Raw genomic sequence first — 25,384 nt, 5'->3', positions numbered from 1 at the left:
CCATTTCCAATTGCCGCCTTTTGCAAGTCAGTATCTTTTGAGTAATACTGACAAACTTAAGAGGAGGACAAACAACAAGATAAAGTATCATCATTGTCTTTATTTAGGCAGAGATGCAATTTCCTTCCTGCATATAGTCCAACAAGTGAGATCCCATAAAGAAAGAATATTACACACATCTTGAAATGCTTAGGGGGCTACAGCCCTAGGTTTTCATATTGAAAGAACATCACAAAGTCTGATGTGCAGCTCAAACAATTCTCCTTGCTTAGATGGCAAGAGATTCAAATTTCCAGAACACATACTTGTGATCCATGCTATCTTTTGAAGACATCCCACTAGGGAAATTCAACACATACAGGAAGTATGAAATTAGGGCTGATTCATCTGCCTGCTCAGAGATACAGGAATAACTCAACTCAGTGACAAAGAACTTTTTGTCTGTTAACTAAAGTTCCTTCCCAGAAGTACTTAATTAGTTTTTATTATTTAACATTTTCTCTTTGGAAGAAAAGCTGGTGCTTGGAATAAAATGATACAAAAATGGTTAGGATACAAAAGGATACTAATCCTTTACTAGGCCTGAGATGGGATGCTCTTATAGGGAGTCAAAAACGTGGATTTACATACCCTTAGGGAGAAGGGGAATCAGAGCTTAGTTTTCATACATTTGAGAGCTTCCTGCTCTGCAATCACATCTTTCTATCACAAAGAACCTAGGCATCTAACTTTGAACTTTCTTGTTGTGCTTCACATCACATCAGTTCGTTTTAAGAAGGTCACTATTTGTCTCAAGCTCACAAACAGTCAACTCGCTCTTGAACGGCACAGGCCTTTTCAAGAGGAATTGCAGGTTGGTAAGCATTATTTTCAATATTCACAAATGTGCCCCGATCTAACTGGTTACACAGAAGTAGAAAATCTTCTGTTCATAAGAACTAACATTTCACATTGGGAATGACTCTTCAATGCATCCTATACACCCTCATCCTGCAAGTCTTGCACAGAAAAACATCCATGTATCTCACTTAGCAGACTATTTGACCTAGACTCACATTTAAGATAATTTTTAAAATACAAGTGTTTATTTAATAAGGGGGTGGTGGTAGTGAATTCCATTCTCAAAGAAACCTCACTGAAAAAGAAAGGAAGCATGATACTGGCCACTTACTATATTTGATTATGGGATGTGTTACGTTTTACATGATTGTAGTGAGCTTATTTTCTTGCAAAGCCAGGCACACAAAAACAGAAGTCAGGCAACTCAAACATATCCTTTTTAAGTATTTTCTTGGCTTTTGTTTTTTTCCCTAAAAGTTTCTTAAAAAGGCTAAGGTCTAACACACACCTAAAATAGCATTATAACAATGCTTTCAAAACACAAGCTAAATGATCACACTCTTGGTTTATTGCAGACCAATCTGAATCCTTAGTAAGTGGTTAATGAATTCAACCAGGACCCTTCAAATGGTACTAACAGTAGCATCTGTTGATACACTACCAAATTGTGCTTGTAGTCTCTACTTTAGAGACAAAGCCTATTTTAACACACTGGGATGCCTTCCTTTTTTTTTTTTTTTAAATAATAAAATTTTCTGTTGCCCAGAAGTAATGAAAACTATTAAGCACCTAGATATTAAAGTGAATGGAGAATTTTACTGTTGTTGTAAGCTCAAAAGCCACCTATTCTCTTCAGATAAGAGAAATCTTCCTGATTATCTTTTTGTCACCAAACTTTGAGAAAGCCAAGTTCAAATTTTATTGTGGGAGTCCAATTACTAGAGAAAAATATATATATATATGACGTACATGTCTTTTATGTCCTTATGTGTCCTCATGTCTTTTATTGCCCATTTTCTCCATAAGTACACATTTGTTCAGTTGTAAAGCTGTCAATTTGCAGTTAATCCAAAGCTCAAACATCCAGACTAGTTTAAATACATACTGCTGAGTCACGAAGAAATGATTCACAGAATTTTTTCCCCATTTTTCCTGGTTATGTTGTCTTTATTAGTGGCTTTAAATAAATTGTCTTATTAACATTCATAAATAATAATCATAGCATCAGTAATACAAATCAATGCATACAAGAAATGACTCACTAGCTTGTTTATGGTGCTCTTCACTTTGGAATGGGCTGAATTCATAAGTAGACATTTTGCTTTTCAATAAAAAAGTCAAAGCATCTTCCAGCTTCTCCATAGAAGAAAACTTAAAAGCCTGTTAAAAAAAAAAAGAAAAAGAAAAATAGCTACCTATGTATTTTTAACTTCATGCTCAGAGCATTAGTGAATAAAATTACTCAAATCAATTATTATTACAAACTCACTTTTAGTAAGAACAGAATAGGTTTTGAAAGCTACAGAAGACATACTCTAACATAGAAGCATCACGATAACACAATCCAACTAAAGAAAACCAGGTGTAACAACTTCTGAAGTTCAGCCATAACTAAGAACTTCTGAATGAAGGGAAAGGACGGGAAGATTTGTGTTTATCAACTCTATTTAGCTACAACAATGAAGTGCAAACAGGAGCTGTTCTAATAGTTGCAAGGTGCCAATAAACCCAAGGTCTTAGTACAGCAGTAATTCAGGATGAGCACAAAGCCTACAATAGCTCTGTTACATTAAGACTGCATACACTGCCCAGTAGGAAACAGCTTCAGTTCCATCAGCCTAGTCATAACGTCGTTGACAGATTAAGCAAGTGATAGCACTCACTTAGATGAGCTTTTCTCCTAAATACAGTCTTTAGACAAGGGAAATCCTCACTGACTGCAATGAGACCTTTTTTTGATTGCCTCTTTCTGGACAGAAGGCCAAGATCAAGAAGGCTAATGACTCAAAGTAGCCAAGCTTTGCTTGGTGTGACAAGAGAAGCACAGCTTCAGAGATTTTAACAGTAAGAGTATTTTGCCTTGAGTACTATGCCACTAGTCCAGTCTGTGCTGCACTGAGCACAGCAGAGAAGTGCTCAGGAGGAACTGGTTTACTCAGCTCAGATGTCAGCAGTCCTACATTAAAGTTTGCCTTCCCATACCTGAACTATTTCTGGCCAAGAAAATTCCGGGAGTATCTACAGACACAATTAGAATATAAACCTTGGGAACTCCATAACTGACATGCTGAGGAAAAAAGAACAGAGGGGTCCTACTGATGCAACATGAAGTTTAATCCCCAAGACTGTTAGAAGTAAGAAAATAAGTGTGATGTGATCAGAAAATGTTGAGTACACAGGTAGGCTATAACTTTCATCTGAGTCCTGCCAAAAATTAAACTCATACAATCATAGAATACTTAGGGTTGGAAAGGACCTTAAGATCATATAGTTCCAACCCCCCTGCCATGGGCAGGGACACCTCACACTAAACCATATCACCCAAGGCTTCATCCAACCTGGCCTTGAACACTGCCAGGGATGGAGCATTCACAACCTCCCTGGGCAACCCATTCCAGTGCCTCACCACCCTTACAGTAAAGGATTTCTTCCTTATAGCCAATCTAAACTTCCCCTGTGTAAAATTTAACCCATTACCCCTTGTCCTGTCACTACAGTCCCTAATAAAGAGTCGCTCACCAGCATCTCTGTAGGCCCTCTTCAGATACTGGAAGGCTGCTATGAGGTCTCCACGCAGCCTTCTCTTCTCCAGGCTGAACAGCCTCAACTTTCTCAGCCTGTCTTCATACAGGAGGTGCTCCAGTCCCCTGATCATCCTCGTGGCCCTCCTCCGGACTTGTTCCAACAGTTCCATGTCCTTTTTATGTTGAGGACACCAGAACTGAACACAATGCTCCAGGTGAGGTCTCACGAGAGCAGAGTAGAGGGGCAGGATCACCTCCTTCGACCTGCTGGTCATGCTCCTCTTGATGCAGCCCAGGATACGGTTGGCTTTCTGGGCTGTAAGTACACACTGAAGCCGGCTCATGTTCAGTTTCTCATCAACCAACACCCCCAAGTCCTTCTCCGCAGGGCTGCTTTGAATCTCTTCTCTGCCCAACCTGTAGCTGTGCCTGGGATTGCTCTGACCCAGGTGTAGGACCTGCACTTGTCATTGTTAAACTTCATATGGTTGGCATCAGCCCACCTCACAAGTGTGTCAAGGTCCCTCTGGATGGCATTCCTTCCCTCCAGCATATCAACGGAACCACACAGCTTGGTGTCATCGGCAAACTTGCTGAGGGTGCACTCAATCCCACTGTCCATGTCACCAACAAAGGTGTTGAACAAGACCGGTCCCAACACCCATCTCTGAGGGACACCACCCATTACTGGTCTCCAGCTGGGCATTGACCCATTGACCATAACTCTTTACATGCCGCCATCCAGCCAGTTCTTTATCCACCGAGTGGTCCATCCATCAAATTGGTGTCTCTCCAATTTAGAGACAAGGATGTTGTGCAGAACAGTGTCAAATGCTTACAGGTAGATGACATCAGCTGCTTTGCCCCTGTCCATCAGTTCCGTAGCCCCATCATAGAAGGCCACCAAAAGTGTCAGGCAGGATTTCCCCTTAGTGAAGCCATGCTGGCTGTCACCAAGAACCTTGTTGTTTTTCATGTGCCCTAGCATGCCTTCCAGGAGAATCTGTTCCAAGATTTTGCCAGGCACAGAGGTGAGACTGACTGGTCTGTAATTCCCTGTGTCATCCATTTTCCCCTTCTTGAAAATGGGGGTTATATTTCCCTTTTTACAGTTGTCGAGAACTTCTCAAACATGAAGACAAGTTCATGCAGGTAGGGAGCTACTATTAATAAAATATGATTTTTTGCTTTTTCCATAATTAATACTAGCCCTCCCAATATTGATTACGAAACACGGAAGTGATTATATTTAGGAACTTGTAACCTATTTCTTTCTATAATTCATCCTTTCTCTACTGTCACATTATATCCCCTGTATTTGTTTTTCAAGAATGAGTACACAATTTAGTTCTCAATAACCAAAGCAATCAGCATTTAAAAAAAACACCCCCAAAACAAAAAACAAAACCAAACCCACATAACAAAGTCTCTACCTTTGAGAATAAAGATATAAACTGAATAAAATACAGTGCGAACTGAGAAAGACATGCAAAGTCTCCAAAACACCTATAACACCCTCCACCATCTACTTAATAACTACATTATGTTTAAAAGTTAAGAGCAATAACATCAAATTTTATTTTAGCAAACATCATTCTCTCTTATTCCAAGAGGGTCTTCTTAGATATGGTATCATCATTGGTACTACCTTAAAAGAGTTCAATCTAGAGTAAGACAAAATAAGTAGTAACATAGGAACTAGCTCAGATGACTGCATATGCAGATAGTGTGCCATGAAGAAAGAGACTCAAAACCTGCGAGCCTGAATCCCACTGAAGAACTGGTATTCACTGAAGCAACTCCATAGCAGAAATTGAACAGTATAGAGAACATATAGGTGGGCTTTTAGGGAAAATAAACCTGAAGAAATATTTTTAATTTCCATTTGAAATGGTGGTGACAACCCCTTATACATTTTTCTACCTATTAGTCCTCTCTTTTCTAAAGGAAATGAACAAAGAGCAACACCTGCCTCCTATCATTTGTACTTAAATGCCCAAAGAGCAACTTCAAAGAGAATCCATTTCAGATTGTCTTGTATTTTAAAGTTAAGTAAACAACTCTCAGTCTCTTTTCAGCAAGCACTCAGAGTAACCTTGCCTGCAAAGCTCCTCTGCTTTTTAATACAAGCAGAGACAGAAAACCCTCCTTCTCTCTTTTTACTCAGTCAGAAATCCAGGGAGGAACACCTTAAGAACTTATAGCTCCTTGCACTCAAGCAAACAAATTTACATGGGATAAAACAATGTTTCACAATCAGAAAGGGAGCAATTCCTTGAAATAAGAGCAGCACATGACTTCAAGAGCTTGTGGCAAAGTTTTTACAAGGTAAATATTTGCATAACTTCACCACATCAGGCTGAGTTTTACAAGATGTTGAGATAGAGACTAGACTTTCCTGATCTCCCAAAGGGAGCAGATTAAATTGAAGCTCAATTTCTCCTGCTTTAACATGCCTGCCTTCCAGTGACCAGCCTACCCACTTCCATGATTTCAAAGTCAGGCACAATACACCTCTTATACAGCCATCAGTGCAATTTGCTTCAAGTTTTCCACCTCATTTTTTTTTCTCTTACTCCAGGGATCTAGAAGCTGAAGGCTCTAGCAGTGATTTAACAAGCTACCTTGTTAACTAAAGGATAATGAGTAGCTTTGTTTTGCTACTTTACAACAGAGATATTTAAAAAATAAAGTCTACGCTAACGTCTTACCACACATACAGGAAAGCTTATTCCAGTACTTACATGAAAATAACAGCTGAAATATCAGTGAAAACAGAACAGCAATAGGACCACACTGCACTATCTAGCTCTATACCGACATATAGGTCACCTACACTAAGAAGGAGTGCAATTTAGAGACTTTTACTTTACTGCCTAGTCCAGCTCCAGAGCACTCACAGACTCTAAGCATGCTCATTTACATATTTCAATGTGTACCCTACACAGGTCTTTATAGGCCCATGAAATCTTCCCAATAAATCCCCCCAACACTACATACCTAAAATTCAGGCTGAAGCTTCATCAAAGCCAACAGAAGTAGAACTGTTTTTAAAGTACATAGCAAGAGAACACTGAGCCATGCATGAGCTTAAAAAATCCCACATTTTAATCTGAGTAAAGATTTAAAACATGGCAGAAAAGCAAAAGCACTACACTCACCCCACTTACTTACAGGCAAGTTCTTCTTTTAAGGAGCCACACATAATTAAGTTAGCGGGTCTGTAGGCAATTCTTCTCACACTCTCTGAAACACAACCAGCTTCTCTCTGCTCCATGCTTTCATTATAGTCCTTCTGCAAGAGTTACTACCTATCCCAAATCTTGACACCAGCAGCTTGTCCTTGTTCAGCACCACCTCCCCAGGTGTAGGCACTCTCTCCACTCCCTCCCCCTTTTCAAAGCAACAAGACACAGCTGCAAACAATGGAGAAGCCCCATCACACCTGAGTTTGCAAAACCATCCTTGAAAAGGACAAGACCAAGTACGTATTTTGCTACTTTTGTGAAGAAAATTATCTACGTTCTTTAATAACTGCTGACAAAGCCCTGAAAATATCCACCACTGAAACACAGCCAGTAAATTAATATACTTCTCCATGGCTTTAGCAATACTAACAAGGTTAAATTTAGATAAAGATGAACTTCTTCAGTAGTTTTTATATATCAGACACTACTTTGTACACACTTCACTATCTAGATTTCTACCAAAAAGAATGGGCAAGGCTTAAAAATCACTTAGGCATTTCTGACAATTTTAGCCAGTGATAGAATATGGAGAGACTTCATACTTAGAAGAAATAAAAGAAACATTTTAAAATAACAGCTGCTGACATGCCTTAGAGGATTGGGATATTAAAAAGCTGTTTCAAAGGAAATATCTCTGGGGATCAGGTAAAGGTGTATATTATATTATCACCATGTAAGTCATATAGCCATTTCTTAGAAGTTTTTGTAGAAAAGGCTGCAGTTTATTTTTATTCTTCATTTTCAGTATCCACTATAATTGGAATCCTGTTTGATGAATATAATAAAAAAGTCCTTTAAGGTATCAAGTCTTGCAGAATCATAGGAGTATTATTCAACCAAAGTCTCTCATTAAGACTCCCTGAGTCTCTCCAGATCTTCTGAATCACTCAAACTAACATAAAGCTATCAATTTCAGTAATAAGAATGACCTTAGCTTCAATTTTGTTTTTAGAAACTAAGAAACCTGTACCTGAAAACCCAAACACTAAATAATTGAATCAATAGTTGCATTTGATAAAGTCTGAGAGAAAAATCAATACAGCATGTAAATCCAGGAGAATGTTGAAATGAGAAGTTGGTGAAAAGTAAAATGTGAAATATGAAAAAGTTTATTTATGAATTATAGGAACCTTAAAATCAGGCTGGATGCTGGGTTACTGTAAGTACAGAAACTCCCTAAGAGAAGGGTTTTTTTTAAATGCAAAATTTTATGAAGAGAGAGAACAAGAAAATTCACAGCCTTCAGCCAATGCCTACCCTCATATATTCTGATAGCAAGGAAGTTCAGCATTATGATTCAGCTGTTATAATCCCAACTCTTCCTACTTTACTATAAAATTTCAAGTATTTTTTTCTTTCAAAACGTATGCAAAGAAATTTATTTCATTTTTTACAATATTTATTTCCATAAAATTTAAATATTTATTTCACTGGTTCATAGAATCATAGAATAGTTAGGGTTGGAAAAGACCTTAAGATCATCTAGTTCCAACCCCCCTGCGTAGGCAGGGAAACCTCACACTAAACCATATCACCCAAGGCTTCATCCAACCTGGTCTTGAACACTGCCAGTGATGGTGCATTCACCACCTCCCTGGGCAACCCATTCCAGTACCTCATCACCCTAACAGTAAAGAATTTCTTCCTTACATCCAGTCTAAACCTCTGCTGTTTAAGTTTCAACTCCTTACCCCTTGTCCTATCACTACAGTCGCTGTCTTACTAATGTTGGTAAAAGCTTTATAAATTTTGAGAAATTTGGAACACAGAAAATTACAATCTACCAGATATGGATTGGAAAAAAAAACCCTTAGAATATGTTTAATCTAAAATATGGCTAGTGTTAATCTCTACAGTGTTAATATGTTGCTCTCTAAAGAGACAAATTTTAAGTGCAGCAGTACCTTTCTTTGTTGGTCTCAAACTAAGATACACAAACTGACCTGATCATCAGTAAAAAGAATGGATAGGTGTAAGCCTATTTGTTGGAGTTTATGTGTTTGGCTTTACTGGGGGACAAAGTGAAGAAGGGGACAAGAATCTCAATGATGGCAGCATCTCAAAGTAACTGGAAGAGCTGGCAACACAGGATACAGTACAGTGAAAGCATTTTACCAAAGCACAGTGGTATACATGACTGTAGCAACTTGCTTTCTTCACAGAATTTTAATGAGGAGATACTTCTCAGATTGCAAGCATTTTTGAAAGTCTTGAACTTCTCTTTGAACTACAGAGTGATATTGCTTTGATCAATAATTGGTGTGAGGTTTTCTATTTTATTTCTGTTTTGTTTTCCATTGTGTTTGGTTGTTTGATTGTTATCCATAGATAAACGACTGTTGCCCCAGGATACTTTTGCAAATAAGCTGATAGTCTCAAAGGTTTTAATTATCCTGGTTAAATAACAGTTACTACTGCTACTTGATGGGAATTTTAATTATTAGCAAATCTGTTTTGTTTTTCCTTGTGTGAACATATTTTTAAAGATTAAGTTACATCATGCTCTCTCAATTGGATCTTTATAATGTATCTTATTGCCATTAAATCAGGTTTACATGAGAGCTGGAAGTATTTTAAAAGTTTGTGGCAGGTTTAGCGACCTAGCTAGTTAGCGTATCTCACTCCATGGCCCAGTAGGTACAATTAAGTATGATGACAAATCTTCCAGCACATATGTACACTTACAAAAAGATTACCATTAGTAATCCTGTACTCACAGAGCAGCCAAGATACTGTGTGGATTGTACAACTTACCTGACTGTAAAGATTTTCTCAGCATTAATCTTCCAGTTGCCAAAACAATAGAATTAAGAACAGGCAAACATGATCACCTCATTTAAACCCTTGCTTATTATCCAGATGAGAAATCATGAAACATGCCTGATAGTCATAATAACACAGTCGTATTTCCTGGTGTGCACTACTGCTCTGCATAGAATATTTTTTGCATTTGAATATAATTTGAATTGCAAGTGTCTTACTAAGTATTAGTCATGCTGGTTAAGTGAAGGGTCAAACTCCTGAATAACACAAACAAATCTCTAGTGGAAATACCAGGTGTGTTGTAGGTATCTAGGTTACCACTGTAGCTACAATTTTTTAGTCATTATGACACATCTCTTATGCATAAAATTGTAGATGAAACCTGTTAGAAACTTACTTCCATGTCTTTCAAAATACAGGCTAAAGAGTGATGGTTACCATGAAGATTTTAAGAATGCACTTGTAATTTTAAGAGTTGCACTATTTTTCTTGGCTTTGCTTGGAACCAAAGTGACTTGTACTTGGAAGGAATCTACCCCCATCCTTAATAGAACACTAATAATGCAATACATCATTTTTTATTAATACTTTTGTTATGAGTGTAATGCCTTAGGTGGTAGATAAGGTAGATTTGTCACAGGAAAATGAGACTGTCTGCATTGGAAACACAGACTATTATTTTTGTTCTGGCTTTGCAATTACAATAGACATCATGACAAGTTTGCTTGGGCTACCCACCATTCAAAAAATGATACTTGAGCTTCTGCCCTTTCTTAATAGATGCTTTCTTTTCTTATTATTTTGTATAAGCCATTGGCAAAGGACATATTGCAAAGCACTCAGCTCAAAACCTGAAATTTCTAAATATATGCAAAGAATCTGCATGGCAACCAGCAAACCACATGAATGATAATTCAGCAGCTATAAATGGACTCTGTATGAATAGCAACCTACTGTCTTCCATACAAGTGATGCCAGAAAAATCCCATTTGCTCGTGAATGAGTAATAACCCTCTGAGTACAATGTGATTTAAGATTACTTGCTTCTACTGGTTTCAGAACATACTAGAAAGAACACTTTCAGTGGAGAGGGACATCATTGTTGTTTGTTATTTTCATTCTCTGTAATGCAGGATGCTGTTAACTGGGCATATAGAGCACAAAGTTTATATTGCTCTCTAAACAAAACCAAAAAAGACATAAAATTTGTTTTCACTTGCCTGACTTGTTTTAGAGCTAGACATCTCAAAGACACACTTCTGTAATCATAAGCCTGTTATGGAGCCATTACCCATTACAGTGCAATCAAAAGATTGTGTATTATATCTTAGCTCGTATATGCACTTGTGTTCTTCCTTTTTTTTTTAATTTTATTTTTTTTAAATTAAAAATGCAGAAGTAAACTTACCTGACAAGTGAAAGTGATTGGGTCAGCCACTTTCTTAAAAATGTGCTCAATCTCCTTTAGTGTACTATAGTACTCGATCTGTGCTGTGGTCTTCACAACTCCTCCACAATACACATTTACATAAACAGGGCCAGCAGGAAAATCTTTTAAAACACAATCAGAACAGTATCTTTAAATATATTAACGGGCCCATACCAGAGGGTGCAGTGAATGGGTAAAAACTAGGAAAATCTCACAGAAAATGCACAGAGCCAATGAACTGGATTTACGTTTCACAGTGTAGTCAAATTTTTTATCCGGGTCTTTCAGTCTAACATTAAAAAGCTGACAAAAGAAAATATGTATCTGTAAATCTGTATAAAACAAAGCTACCGCATTACTTCATGTTAGAAAGGAGATGAAAACAGTGTGCTTCAAATTTTCAACTTCCCTTTGATAGGCTGATGACCTATAATCAGCTCCCTTATGCCTACAGAATAAGGAAAAGTTCATTTATTACAAATAGTGAAATTGCTATTCATCCTTTGGAACTTTCTTCCTAATTGCAGGCAAGGTTCTCAAAATTGAATTTGAACTAGGCTGCAGAAATTGCAGTATAATTACTTTCATTCCAGTTGTTTACCTAGTGAAAGCAAAAGAAAGTAGCATTTCTACAGTCTGTTACTTAAGTATGGCTTGCTCTGTGTATGCAGCATGAGCCCTCTTTAGGAGCACATTTAGAATTCATTAGTATTCATTGTGCCAGGCATCCTGCTGTACCATGCCAACACTAACCTGATTTTCTTAAAATTTTAACTCTGCCCACAAACTACACAAAAACGGGCAACCCTGAAAATGAAGAAGAGTAATAGTGCCAAAGAAACTAAATGAACAGAACATCACCTTAAATCACTTCAATGGAAACTGACTCCCGCCCCCCCCTTTTTTATTTCTGACATGAGATCATCTGGATCATTATGAAAAAGGGTACTCCAATCTTCCAACTTTCCCAGATTTTGAAATAGAAAAAAGCCTTCAGAGAGAACAATTAAATACAAATGATAAAAGAAACAAAATTAAACTTGGTCTGCAGCTCTCTGCCAAATTTTTCAGAATATTTCATTTATTGTTCATATTTTATTTTTTCATCCACTACAGAAGCCTTTCTGTGATCAACATTGTTGCCACAGGTTCTGGAAGAATCTTTCAAGATCTGTGAATGAGAACTTCAGCTTTCCTTCTCTGAAATCCAGTTACAGATGGAAGTTTCCAGCTGGTCATGTACTTCCCAATCAGGTCTCTAAAAACAAACTCTCTGCACCTCCACAGTGATAAAGAACTCTCAGGCCATATGCAACCATCATCTCAGAACAGTATTCAGGATAAAAATCAGGCCACAGAATTACCCAAATGTAGCTCCAAGAAGCAACTGTTGAAAACTTTAGCCTATATGTATATATTTCTTCCTATCCTAGTGCAATGGCTTTAGAACAAAATATTCTATCAGTTCCTTTGGGAATTCACAGCATGCAGTACAGTAGCAAGCTACACTCTGAATACTGAAAAATTCTTTAATTCTTAACTCACATCAAGCAAGTGGGGAGAGGTGTGGCCCTTAAATCTGCACAGATCTCCTAAGATAACCTATTGTTAAATACCTGAAACTGTTGGCAACTAGTTATGGCTGGAGCCTTTGGAAAACCATCAGAGCTGAGTGATACAGAGAAATGGTATGATCATAAACAAAGAAAATAAATTATTTCCTGTATCAGTAAGAATTTGAGAGGAATATAGCCAAATTTACTGCATTAAATATGAAATGAAACATTTTAGTAACAGAGTAATAAGAAAATAATATTAGCTTTTCATTTTATGGTGGTGATTTTGAAGACTGTTACTCTGTGACTAATCAATGACATTTTAAGATTGCCACCTGCCATTTAACCACACAAAAACAATATGAGAACCTCATTTCCTATAAATCACAAGACCTTGCTCCTCTGCATTATTAATAAATGTTCTGTATGCAAAACCCATGTACAGGAAACACCTACAAGTAGTGAGAAATGAAATTACTGATCAGAAAAAGTGAAGGGAGTCCAAAGTTTCCTATTTTGAAGGTAAAAATGTTTTTCTTACCTAAGGCTTTCATGTACTTGATCTTCTTAGTCCAAGAGGCTGGCTGTGTCCTAATTCGTTGATTATTTGCTATGAATTCAATTTCTAAATTTTCATCATCTATTTCATCTTTCAACAAAATGAATATTTCACCAGGGTTCTATAAAATTAAAATATGTTCCCATAAATCCTTAAGCAAATTATACTGAAAGTGTAAAATGTAAATGAAAACAGAAGTTGGAAGGAAAGGTCCTTTACCAACAGCTTCACACACAAAAATCATAATACCAAACCACGATGCCATCTCAGTGCTCTCCTTTATCATTTTACTGATATAAATGGCACAATTAATGTAGTATTTTAAACTCAGATTACCTAACAGTAGTTTTAAACAGTATTTTAAATTAATATGTAGGTGAATTGTTACATTTTTTAAGGCCATTCTACTTTATAGTCTACAAGAATGACATTCAGCCTGACAAGAGGAACCTAAAATACTCACTCACACTCTTACAGTGAGCTGACAGTAAAGGCAGAAGCAGCAGGTAATGTGAGATGATACCCCTCTACTGCCTTCTGAACCAGGGGGAATATTACTCCTTTAGAGCTATACTGATCTCAACAATAAAATTATGTGCTGTCTCAGTTTCAGCTGTAGCAGTTTTTTTTTTCTTCCTAGTAGCTGGTGCAGTGCTGTGTTTCAGCTTCAGTCTGAGAACAATGCTGATAATACACAGATGTTTTAGTTGTTGCTAAGTAATGCTTACCCTGATGAAGTATTTTTCAGTCTCTTATGCTCTGCCAGTGAGGAGGGGCACAAGAGACCAAGAGGAAAGAGAATCAGGACACCTGACCAGACTAGCCTGAGCGATATTCCATACCACAGGACATCACATCCAGTGTATAAACTGGGGAGGAGTTACCCAGAAGGGCAGATTACTGCTCAAGTCAGGCTGGGTATCAGTCAGCAGGTGGTGAGCAACTGTACTGAACATCACTTGTGTTCTCTGAGCTTTCATTTTTTTCTCTTGTTGTTTCCAATTTTTATTACTATTGTTATTGTTGGTATTCTTTCTATTATCACTATATTTTACTTTGGTTTAGTTACTAAATTGTTCTTATTTGAACCTGTGGGGTTTACATGCTTTTGATTCTCCTCTCTACCCTGCCCTGGGGATGGGGGAAAATGGTGGATGTGTGAGCAAATGGCTGCATGGTGCTGAGTTACCGGCTGGGTCTAAACCATGATACATGCATAAGTCATCTTTGAAAGATAGGCAACAAGCAAAATACATGACATTCTATGTACACTGCAACCTCCTTATTTGACCATGGCCACTCATTTTTATAAAGGAATAGAGCGCTGGATATTGTACTTCCTCTGTTTACATTTTACCTATTTTCTCACAGCAACCCTGATAAAAACAAACACATGAACATTTGTGTCCATTGGATATGCATGCAGATATGCATATAAAAATATTTCTGGTTTCATTTCAAATCAGACAAGGTATATGTTCACAAAAGCAAGCACTTGTGTAACCTATGGTATGGGCACATATGCATGTACCCATATACCCATCATGGATTCTTGCCAAGACACTCCACATCTCCCAAGAAGTGCCTAACTACATGCTTCCCCTAACTACAAGGCCCACATGACACTAATATCTGTGCCCAAGCTGCCAAATGAATCTAACAGACATAAAACCCCACAGAGGTTGTATCAGAACTATTTTATTTGTAAATATTTTGGTTGCAGTGTGGATGTGACTCAAAGGCAAAATAAATCCCACTGCAATCTCAATGTACTCTCATTTTGGCCCTTTATCTGCTATTTGTTTTCAAAACTGTTACAGTAAGAATGAGATTGCAGAAGGAAGAGAACAACATTGATTGTTATCACAAAGATTTTCACATCCAAAACCTTACCTCACATGATATTCTTCCTGGAAGCACCAATATTGATTGCTTGTTAGTTTCTAATGTTTCAGAAAGTATCTCTGTTTTAAAACTGAGGTCTGTTTTTTCTGATGCTCTCCTGACATCTGGCAAATTAGCATCAGAGCTAGTCTTGGGATCTGAAATAAATAATGCGGAATAGGACATTGTTAACAATCCCAGATCAACAAAACATGGCAATAATGTGGTTTCCAACATACTGCTCATATGGCATTTGGAATCATATTAACGGTACCTCATAAAAGCCTGGCAAAATTCCTTTTCATGTATTGAGGTTTCCCCCTTTGATAAAGATATTCATCTTGCCTCTGAAATTTTGATCCTGCAGCCTGTAACTTTATGGACAGGCCCTGCTCATATGCTTTCCCTGCTGAAATCAAAAGGGTCAAGGCCTTTAGATCAAAGTTGTTATGACCAATGAGGTCACAGAGATAAGCCAGTTTTGTAGTCTCAGTAGAACAATTTCTCATACGCTGGGATTAACTGGGATTTTTACCACTCTTGCTTTCCCTATATATAAACAAGGACATGCTACACATTTACAACATCAGCCCACCTATCGATAGGAAGGAATTATGTGCAGGCAGTAATACCTGTAACAGGTAACTGTGACAGTAGACACAGGTTTCCTTGATACAGACTCAATTGTCTTTGCCTTCCTTCATGGACAAAATGATGGACTGAAGGCACACATTTTTTGTGTAGGATATTCTCAGTTTGCAAATGCTATGCCAGGCATACAGATAGCTGGCAACAAGTTTCTGTTTTGCTGTATCAGTAAAGGCCCAAGAACCATACTGAATCCTTCACCATATCACAGGATTTTAATGAGGAAACATAAAAGAATTGGCAACTGCATCTGCAGAGCTCTGACTAAGCCTGTGTTTTAAAAAAGCCATCTTTCACACCTGCTACTTCTCAGCTCTATCATTACTACTCCTTTCCAGACACTCTATTACCCTGTACAAAATGCTCTTGCTACCCATCTCAAAGAACTGCAGCAGCTCTTCATCACACAGGATTATCCAACATATTGCAGTCACCTAGTTAGATTAATGATATCATTCCAAGCAGCACAGAGTTAAAAAATCTTGACTGGCTGGTGAGAAAATACCCTGAGAGACTTCAACAGTATCTTATATTACTGTAAATTATGGAACACTCACAGTCAATTACATTCAAGGACACAAGTAACTTTTCAGGCGCATCTTTTCCTCTTAAATCGATGTAGAATATTAGTATAAATTAGTGATGGGCAGAACGCAGAACCATAGCAATTTGGCTTTGCTCAAACAAGTACCACAGACATCTTCAGTTTTTTTGCAAAAGTGCCCAAGTGACACAAACCATACAGTGCTCTTAAGCAGCATGGAACTCATTCCATTCAGCATCAGAATTGGTAATTTACAACTAGTTTTCTCACTTTTTGTTGCCTTTCTTTTTCCCATATGTACCAGTTTCTCTAATATAGAATGCTCCCTTTCCTTACCAACCTTGCCTTTCTTACAAAGGCATAGATTTAATAAACTTATATAATAAATATGCCTGCTAAGAGAAGTTATGCCAGGGAATTTAGTACAGAAACTTGGGTATACTAAGTCTGATTTATCTGAGTTAGAATTTTTCTTTTTTTGCAGAGATGTGCCTTGATTGTTAGAGAGATCTCAGAACAAGGAAAGAAAGGGAAAGGTAGCTTTTGTCCATGTTTCACTGAAGAAGCTAAAGGTTCTTTGAACATCTAAGGAGGGCAGGTTCAGTGTACATCATCAGCTAGCAGAAATTTCCCAAACTACTCATGCTTATATTCTCATGCCTTCAAGGTAAACTAATTCTGAATTTCAGCTGTGAGTCCAGTGCACACCGGTAAAATTATACTGAACCTTTGTGTAGACATACATCATTGAATTGAAGCAGTTTTAATTCCATTTGCTTTAATTTAATTTGAAAGTTAAATAGGTTACACTAAACAAAGACTATTTTGATTTTGAATGAGAATCTACCCACAGTTGAATGCAGTTTAGCTAATCCAACTCAAAAAATAAATGTATTAAATTCTCTGATCATCACTGTGAAGACTAGACTTCATTTAGCACCACCCTTCAGAAAAAGGAAGGCATGAACCCTTGCTTAAGAAAAGTTAGAATACTGTATGTCCACAGCACATACTTTGGGAATATTATCTGTTTTATCTGCTCATATCTTAAGTCACTCATAAATCTTAAACATATAGAATTTACTTCAGAAACAACTCATGTGAGATACATGCCACTTCTGAAATTTTTTATACCCCACTTTAAGCAAAGGAATATTCCAAAGACAAGAAATATTTCATTATCAGATTGACAAAATAAAAGGACTGAATAGCAAATCTGGTAGGCAGTAGATCCCCTAATGTCAGCTTCCTGTCAGTGATCACTATTCAATAATCCTGTGGGTGCATTCTAATCTATATGAAGTTCATGACAGCTTTATTTCTACAGCCTGCACACTGCTTATCAAAGATGACAATGGTTACTTCCACCTTTTAATGTCCCCAGTAATTCATCTACCGAGAAGGTCATTGCTAGTGATAACAAGTTGTTTTGAACTATGATATTTTTCTCCCACATTAATTTCATTTTAATGTTTTTATTATGCCTCATGATGTGTAATTACAGTATTAGGACTTCAACCCAGTCAGTATTGGAATTCCACAGCCCTAGAGTATAATCAAATTATTAAGAAATGTGGCTCTTACACCAAAGAGTTGGATATTTAAGAGAATGAGGGATTCCCCTGCTGACTGTAAAAGTGGTTAGCAATTTATTAGCTAAAAATCATCAAGCAAGACTTATTTCACTAAATGTCAGGTCTACCTAACAATCAATAAAAGCCAAGTTCAAGATTAACAGGGATCTATATTACTATTACTATATATTTAACAACCAAAATCCAGAGCCCCAACCTCCAGCACTCAGATTCCTACCAACAGTTGCACACTGTCTGTCCTAAAACATAGAATGTGAAACAACCACTTGAAGTGTTGTCAAGGCTGAATGAGCAATGCACCAGAGATTAAGGTAGCCTTGTCTTAGTGGCATTATCTAAAACAATGTAGCTCATTAAGGATTTAATACTATAGTAATGAAATTCTAGTAATAAAAATATAGCCACGTATACAAAATATTTGTTTAATGTGGGTGGAAGGGGTAACCTGAGGTATAGCTCTTTTGAACACTTAGATTTTGGATATCTTCACTGTGAATCCTCTTTACAGTCTCGCTTTCAACCTGAAGCCATAGCTAGAACCTCCATTAATTGTTAAGGGTTTCTGAAAAACGAAAAACAAAAATTTACAAATGTAGGTGAAAATTAGCTTAAAAGAAATATAAAAAGAACATCATTATAATGCTGGAATATCTAAGAGAGACAATTTATTAAAAGGTATTTGTTGCTTGGTGAATGTGTTCTTTAAACATTTTATATAATGGTGAACTATCCGTGAAGTTCTTAAAATGCAGCAGTAACGATTAAATAATTGATGGATAAAACTAAACTGTTTCTTGAAGGATTGAGGTATAACAAATTATTAAATATATCTAATGATGCTTAGACAGCACTACGAGCTGGAAGCTAAAAAGAAAAGAAAATCTATGAGATAATCTTCCCTTGAGTATTCAGGGCATACCTACTGGGAATTATCATCTATTATAGAGGCTAATGCTCCATTTTCATCAGGTTACTTTTGTTGGCTTACTTTTGATAAGTACCTACTGCAGATGGCCACACTGAAAGGACTAATCTTAAATTTAAATTCATATTTACATAATAAAACATTACACACATTTACTGTAACAGATATTCATTTAATTGGGCACAGTGCTGATGCTTTCAATTTTCCTTCAGTGTTCTCTCTTAATTCATGTAAATTCAATACATCAATTTGATATATTTTACACAAAACCTTTTGGAATGCATTATTGCTTTCAATTTAACATTTTACACTGAATTAATGAAATTACTTTGAAATTGCATTCCTTCATATAAACTGAGAAATTTTAATGAAGCCTCTTGAGTCTCTTGTGGATTCAACATTTAATTCCCCATCCTGGCTTCTGAACAACTTTCATACCACATCCAACCTCTCCCCCACCTCCAAATTCTAACTTTTCAAATACACTTTTTAGCTATCCCCTTCACAGTCTACATCAGAATCATAAATTGTCTTTGATTACTTGGTACTTGCTACATGTTTTGAGTCAACAATGTACATGACAGATTTGGGGTATTAAAAATAGCATAAACTTATGAAAGATTTATGTGTTTTCTAAGGCTATGCATTGAATGAATCTCACAGCTGAAATATATCTGGTTTTAAGAAAACAAAATGCCCACTAGCTTCAAAAATTTCAGTTCTTACTCAAGTCTTCCTAAAGCAATGATAGCTGAAGAACTGAAACTGCTTATCTCTTGATCAACACAACATATAAAAGGATGAAAAGTATGGGCAAATCAGGTTAGGCAGATGACAGGGAATGGAAAGGTAATAAAGCACATGCGGCCAACTTACCACATGAAAAAAAAAAAGTGCATTCCAATGTCAAAGATTAAAATAAAAATAAGTACAGGGAAGAACACATAGGCTAAATCTGGCAGATCATTCAAGTTCAGGAGTCATCCCATGTAACACTCCCCAGCACAGTGTGAGGTAAAGGCAGAGATGTTCCCATTGCACTCTGTGAGGTATAATTGAAAAGGTGCTTGTCTACAAGTGACTTCCTTGCAGTTCAGGGGCTTAAAGCCAAACACACGTGAGTGCTCTGCAGAATTGTGGATGAATGTACAGGCAAAAAAAAAACCCCAAACAAACAACTAACCTTCTTTAATGTGGAAAAATCACAAAAAGACATGCACATCACAGTCTTCCTGAAATCATTATAAGATTGTCACAGACATTTATAAAATCTAAACCTTTTAAAGAATCTGTATTTCTAAATGCTGTATGAATTCAGCAGAGTGTGCAGTGGGATTGAAAGGCAGCCTTTAACTGCATAAACTGCAGTTCATAATAAGTGACCTGAAAAAGACTGTGAGGAACATAGAGGCAGAAAACATCCACCACACTGAGCTTCATTCAATGAACCTTTTTTCCTCAGCTTGCACATGGGATTTATTCATCTTTACCATAATCCCCTTTGTAAGATAGGATTTCAAAGCAAATTCCCTTTTCTGCTCTGTTGAAAACTTTTCTTCTACTGATGGTGAGAGAGGGCTTAGAAATGGAAAGGTTTCTAAAAATCACAGAAAACTATTAAATACATACTTGTATAAACATCTGACTTAAATCTTAATTTATTTTGTTTTCTATCATGAATAAATTTCAGACCAAAGTAAACATATTCATTATTGAACAAGCTTTAAACAGTGTTTCTCCCTGTGCTGAATCATCTATCTTTTGCAAATACATTGACGGTTATCTTTTTCTCAAAAGCATTCTGAGTCCCAGTTTCTCCTGCATGGTTGAGTTCTCCTGTCAAAACCAGTAGCTTTCTGTGAGTTGGCCTATTTTGCCTATGTCTCCAAAATGTTTCTGTTACTTTATTTATGGTGAACAATTTTTCTTGCAAATAAGTGTCAATTTGACAGCTCCTGTAAAAGCTATGAAGAACAGTTTTTTCTTTTCTAAGTATTTGGAGTTGGTGTTTCTGTCATCTTAGCAACTGATGGTGTTGCAATTGTCATTCACATCTATTTATCTCTCATAACAGAGCAATCCCTAGAACCTTCCCCCCACCTATTGTTTTATGCATTACTATATATGAGTAGGCAAAGACTGATTTGATTGTGAAGGTGTGTATGCACCTGTTCTTGTGTTATTGAGTATATTTTTATACACAACAATTTACCACTTTGACATAATTGTAGCCTAATGGAGTCATCATAAAAGCATCTAAACACAATATAAAAGTCTTATTATGTGCAGCCATATTGGATCTGGCAGTAAACCCCAAAAATCATGCTTTCAAATAACCCCAAAACAGAAAAAAGCAATTTACCATGAACATATCAATAATCTTTGAGAAATAATCTGTATGAAACTGTAGGCATTTGTTGATATATATGCTTTGATTTTAAGTGTATATTCAGAAGCAACCTAAGGCTATGACAACTACTGCCTAACTGGTCTGTGGCTTGACATCAGCTCAGCAACCAGTGCTTTGGTTAGGATGCGCACACATTTAGGATCTTTTTGGGACTAAGCTTATATTTTACTATATATCAATTAATGTCATTATTTTTATTGTAATCAAATTATTTTCAGCTGCAGCAGCACTAACAATATGATCATTCAGCTGAGCTTTAGACACATAGTAAGACTGTCCCAAAGAGTTTCTAAACTATTAGACACACTGATTAGTTTGGAAGTAATAATGACCTGCCTGAGGTCATTTCAGTGCTAAGCAGCCAGTTATTTCCACTTTCTACATTATGCATAGTTTCATCCTGCCTCTTCTCCAGGGAAAAGCAAACTGATGTCTGGCCCTCTGTGTGTACCAGAAGTTCTCAGTTATTAAAGCCTAATGTTTTATTAAAGAGTCCATATATCTACTTCAGAGTTACTGTAGTTCTACCACAGTAAGAACACTGGCATTTTTGTTTCACTTCTCTGTGGTATCAGCACACGCATCTCTCACCTCTGTGTTTCAGTGAAGAATTATACAGCACTAAACATTGCCCTAAATCTGAGATGTGCTGTAACAACAGAGACAGGTCATCCTCCTGCGGCTGACTCAAATTACCAAGGAAGACAAAGGGACTGATAGCAGAGGCATCCAGGATTGTGAATAGACCTTCAAAACTTGTTTGATAAAATGGTCTCACAACTTCCTTATTATTCCAAAGGGGTTAGCTGTAGCTGCCTGATGGCTCTTTTATCTCTAAACTACAATTCAAGCCTCTTATAACCAGCCTGGCACAAATTGCAGACTGTGCTTGGACACAGAAGTAGCACAGGGCTCCATTTTGAATTATACAGATATAAAAGAACACAGCTAGAGAGGAACATTTTAGAGTCAAGGGAAACACACCTTGCTCAGGAAAACACACCTGGAAAGAAGGCCAAAAGCTCACATTTCAGCTGAATAGGGGTTTAAGTTTTTATAGATCTCACCCTCAAGAACTACTAGTGAGTGGCCAAACTTTCCCTTCTTGGCCATGTTAAGCAATTCTCTTGATGAAGAACATTCTTTGCTGTCATCAAAGTTCAAAAAAAATGATGTGGCTGGAAGGTCATAAACTTTAATGCAACTGAAAAGTTCTTTAGCGACTGCTTTGGGAGAGGTGGGGGGGGAGAGATACTGTTAGCTGGCATTCTCAGCCTTTGCCCTACTCAGAATAGAGGCTACATGTCATTAACAGTATCAAAATGCTTAACAACACAAGACAATATACTCCAAGTTATGATATCCCTTAAACCAATCTGGTAACAGAAGCTAGCTGCACCAGGACTGCTGCAGCTCATGTAGCAAATAGCATATCGTAGTCTCACAACAGAGCTCCAATACCTGGCACAGGGCTGTTGTCAGTGACTGGATGAAATTTGTGGTGCTGCTCTTGATATGTACAGCTCTAAATTACCTCAGACTTGTCTAAGAGACCACATGTCTCCCTGTGCCATGCTGTCACAGCTGCTGTCAGCAGAAAGACTCATGCCAGACACATTTGGTATTAAAGAAGGGGGGGAAAAAAGTGAGTTGTCAGCAAGACTGACTCACTGGGGGACAGGCTGCTTTGCAATTTACTCCCACCTTTGGTTTGAAATAGCTACAATCTATTGACCCTTAAACCAGGCTAAAAGGTATGCTGCTTTCTCAGTAACACAATCAAGAGGGATATTTCTAGACACATCTGAAAAATATGCTTGCTTTCTAACTCATGATTTTTCTTTTATTAGATGATGAAAAGTAACCTGAGGTCTTTCTCTTAAAAAAAAAACATCCTTTAATCCAAGAACAAGCACATTTTCAGATAGCATTATATAAAAGAATAGCACAGTACAGGTACTCTGATTGCTCTTCGTTATCTTCAAAAGGGCTGCCATCTATCTTGTTACCAAGTGCTGGCCTTTCTCCAATTCTGTTTGGTAAAGAGTACAGATAACACAGTATGCACATATATGTTAGTTTGATGAGACCTCTGAGCAAGACCAAAAGATGTCAGCAGGTAGCCTCAACAGGTAGACAGCTACTACACTTTGAAAATCAGCTTTTTTGTGCTGCACTTTGACCATCTCTAATTGGTTCAGGGAATTAGTGCTAGGATACCAGCCTTAATGGTAAATATTAAAACCAGACAAAGCTGTCTCATAGAAGGGGAACATCCTTTTCTGAAGCTGCTTATCACCTAACTGTATCTGAATTTGAGGTTAGGTCTTTTTTTGCAGGTAAAATAACAAATGCCAGTTTCTCAATAAGGCATTCACATTCTATCTGTGTGGTTCACAGCTGCATACCCACATTGGGTAAGATTGCTTCAGTTTTCCAAACTTTGCAAATTATAAAAAAATGCTTTCTTGGGAAGCAGAAGATTTCCTGAGGAAATTTCTCAAAATACGGGTTTCTAGTAATAAAAATAAATCCACTTTTCTTCTATAGAAACCAGAAATACAGTAAACACAACTATATTTGTGAGTGGCTTGTTCAGTTATCACCTAGAGGAATGAGCGCTCATGCACTTGTATCATAGAATCATAGAATCATAGAATAGTTAGGATTGGAAAGGACCTCAAGATCATCTAGTTCCAACCCCCCTGCCATGGGCAGGGACACCTCACACTAAACCACGTCACCCAAGGCTTCATCCAACCTGGTCTTGAACACTGCCAGGGATGGAGAATTCACAACCTCCCTGGGCAACCCATTCCAGTACCTCACCAGCCTCACAGTAAAGAATTTCTTCCTTAGATCCAAACTAAATCTCTGCTGTTTAAGTTTCAACCCATTACCCCTTGTCCTATCACTACAGTCCCTAATGAAGAGTCCATCCCCAGCATCCCTGTAGGCCCCCTTCAGATACTGGAAGGCTGCTATGAGGTCTCCATGCAGCCTTCTCTTCTCCAGGCTGAACAGCCCCAACTTTCTCAGCCTGTCTTCATATGGGAGGTGCTCCAGTCCCCTGATCATCCTCGTGACCCTCCTCTGGACTTGTTCTAACAGCACCATGTCCTTTTTATGTTGAGGACACCAGAACTGCACACAATACTCCAAGTGAGGTCTCATGAGAGCAGAGTAGAGGGGCAGGATCACCTCCTTTGACCTGCTGGTCACGCTCCTCTTGATGCAGCCCAGGATACGGTTGGCTTTCTGGGCTGTGAGTGCACACACAGCTGGCTCATGTTGATTTTCTCATTGACCTACACTCCCAAGTCCTTCTCCGCAGGACTACCATGAATTTCCTTTTTGCCCAACCTGTAGCTGTGCCTGGGATTGCTCACACCCAGGTGTAGGACCTTGCACTTGGCATGGTTAAACTTCATGAGGTTGGCATCAGCCCACCTCACAAGTGTGTCCAAGTCCCTCTGAATGGCATTCCTTCCCTCTAGCGTCATGATAATTAGCATTCCAAAACTGGATCTTTTCCATCACTCACCAGCAAATCAATTGTCTTCACAGCTGCTTGCAGCTCATATTTCCCCAAAGGATCATACTGTTCGTCCATTTTCAAATGTACTGCCTGACCTTTTCCCTCAAGGCCTTGCACAATTCACTTTAATCAATCACTTCTTATTGATTGTTAGCACTTGCTTATTCCCCAGCTATGTTTGCTTTATTGGATATAGTTTGTATTTAATGTCTTGTCATCCACTTGCTGCTCTTTCCACCCTTGTTGCTTTAGATTTCTCATTTAGCTTTATACTTCTGATCACTTCAACTTTTATTCAAGTTCAAGTCTAAATTCCATCTTTTCTTAGCTTATCCTTTCTTTTGTATAACATACACATACTCAAACTTCAGGTTTCAGCATGCCAGTCTCCACAGAACAGAAAGTGCTTCTGTGAATTTATGCAGTTCTAGCAAAAATCCTTTCTTGGTTTATGACTTCTCCTGACAGTTCTGTGTCATACATACAATTTATCTCTGCATACAATTCCTTCTTATTAGGAATAAGCAAAGACAAGAAAGAGTTCCTGGAAGTATTTTTTTCACAATTCATCCTAATCCTATCTGGTTACCTGAAGATTCACCTACTTTCTGTAGGGCAAAAACACCGGCTTATTTGCAGCTGCCACCTTGCTCTTCTTCGTTTCAGACTGACATGCTGAATCTTGGAAACTTCAATAATTT

The 25,384-nt window shown here is 37.6% G+C and overlaps 1 protein-coding gene across 1 annotated transcript in view; it reads right to left on the bottom strand.

Annotated features, from left to right (window-relative positions):
- BANK1 (B cell scaffold protein with ankyrin repeats 1) overlaps positions 1–25,384 on the bottom strand; it is a 169,279-nt gene that overhangs the window by 82,068 nt on the left and 61,827 nt on the right. Inside the window, 4 exon segments of the mRNA XM_034064453.1 lie at positions 2,103–2,220; positions 11,004–11,146; positions 13,122–13,260; positions 15,033–15,181. Of these exon segments, the coding sequence (XP_033920344.1) occupies positions 2,103–2,220; positions 11,004–11,146; positions 13,122–13,260; positions 15,033–15,181 (549 nt within the window).

The sequence above is a fragment of the Melopsittacus undulatus genome, chromosome 7, assembly GCF_012275295.1.
Source record: "Melopsittacus undulatus isolate bMelUnd1 chromosome 7, bMelUnd1.mat.Z, whole genome shotgun sequence".
NCBI lineage: Eukaryota > Metazoa > Chordata > Aves > Psittaciformes > Psittaculidae > Melopsittacus > Melopsittacus undulatus.
Note: the sequence above shows the minus strand (reverse complement) of the source record. Positions and strands in the feature narration are given on the sequence as shown.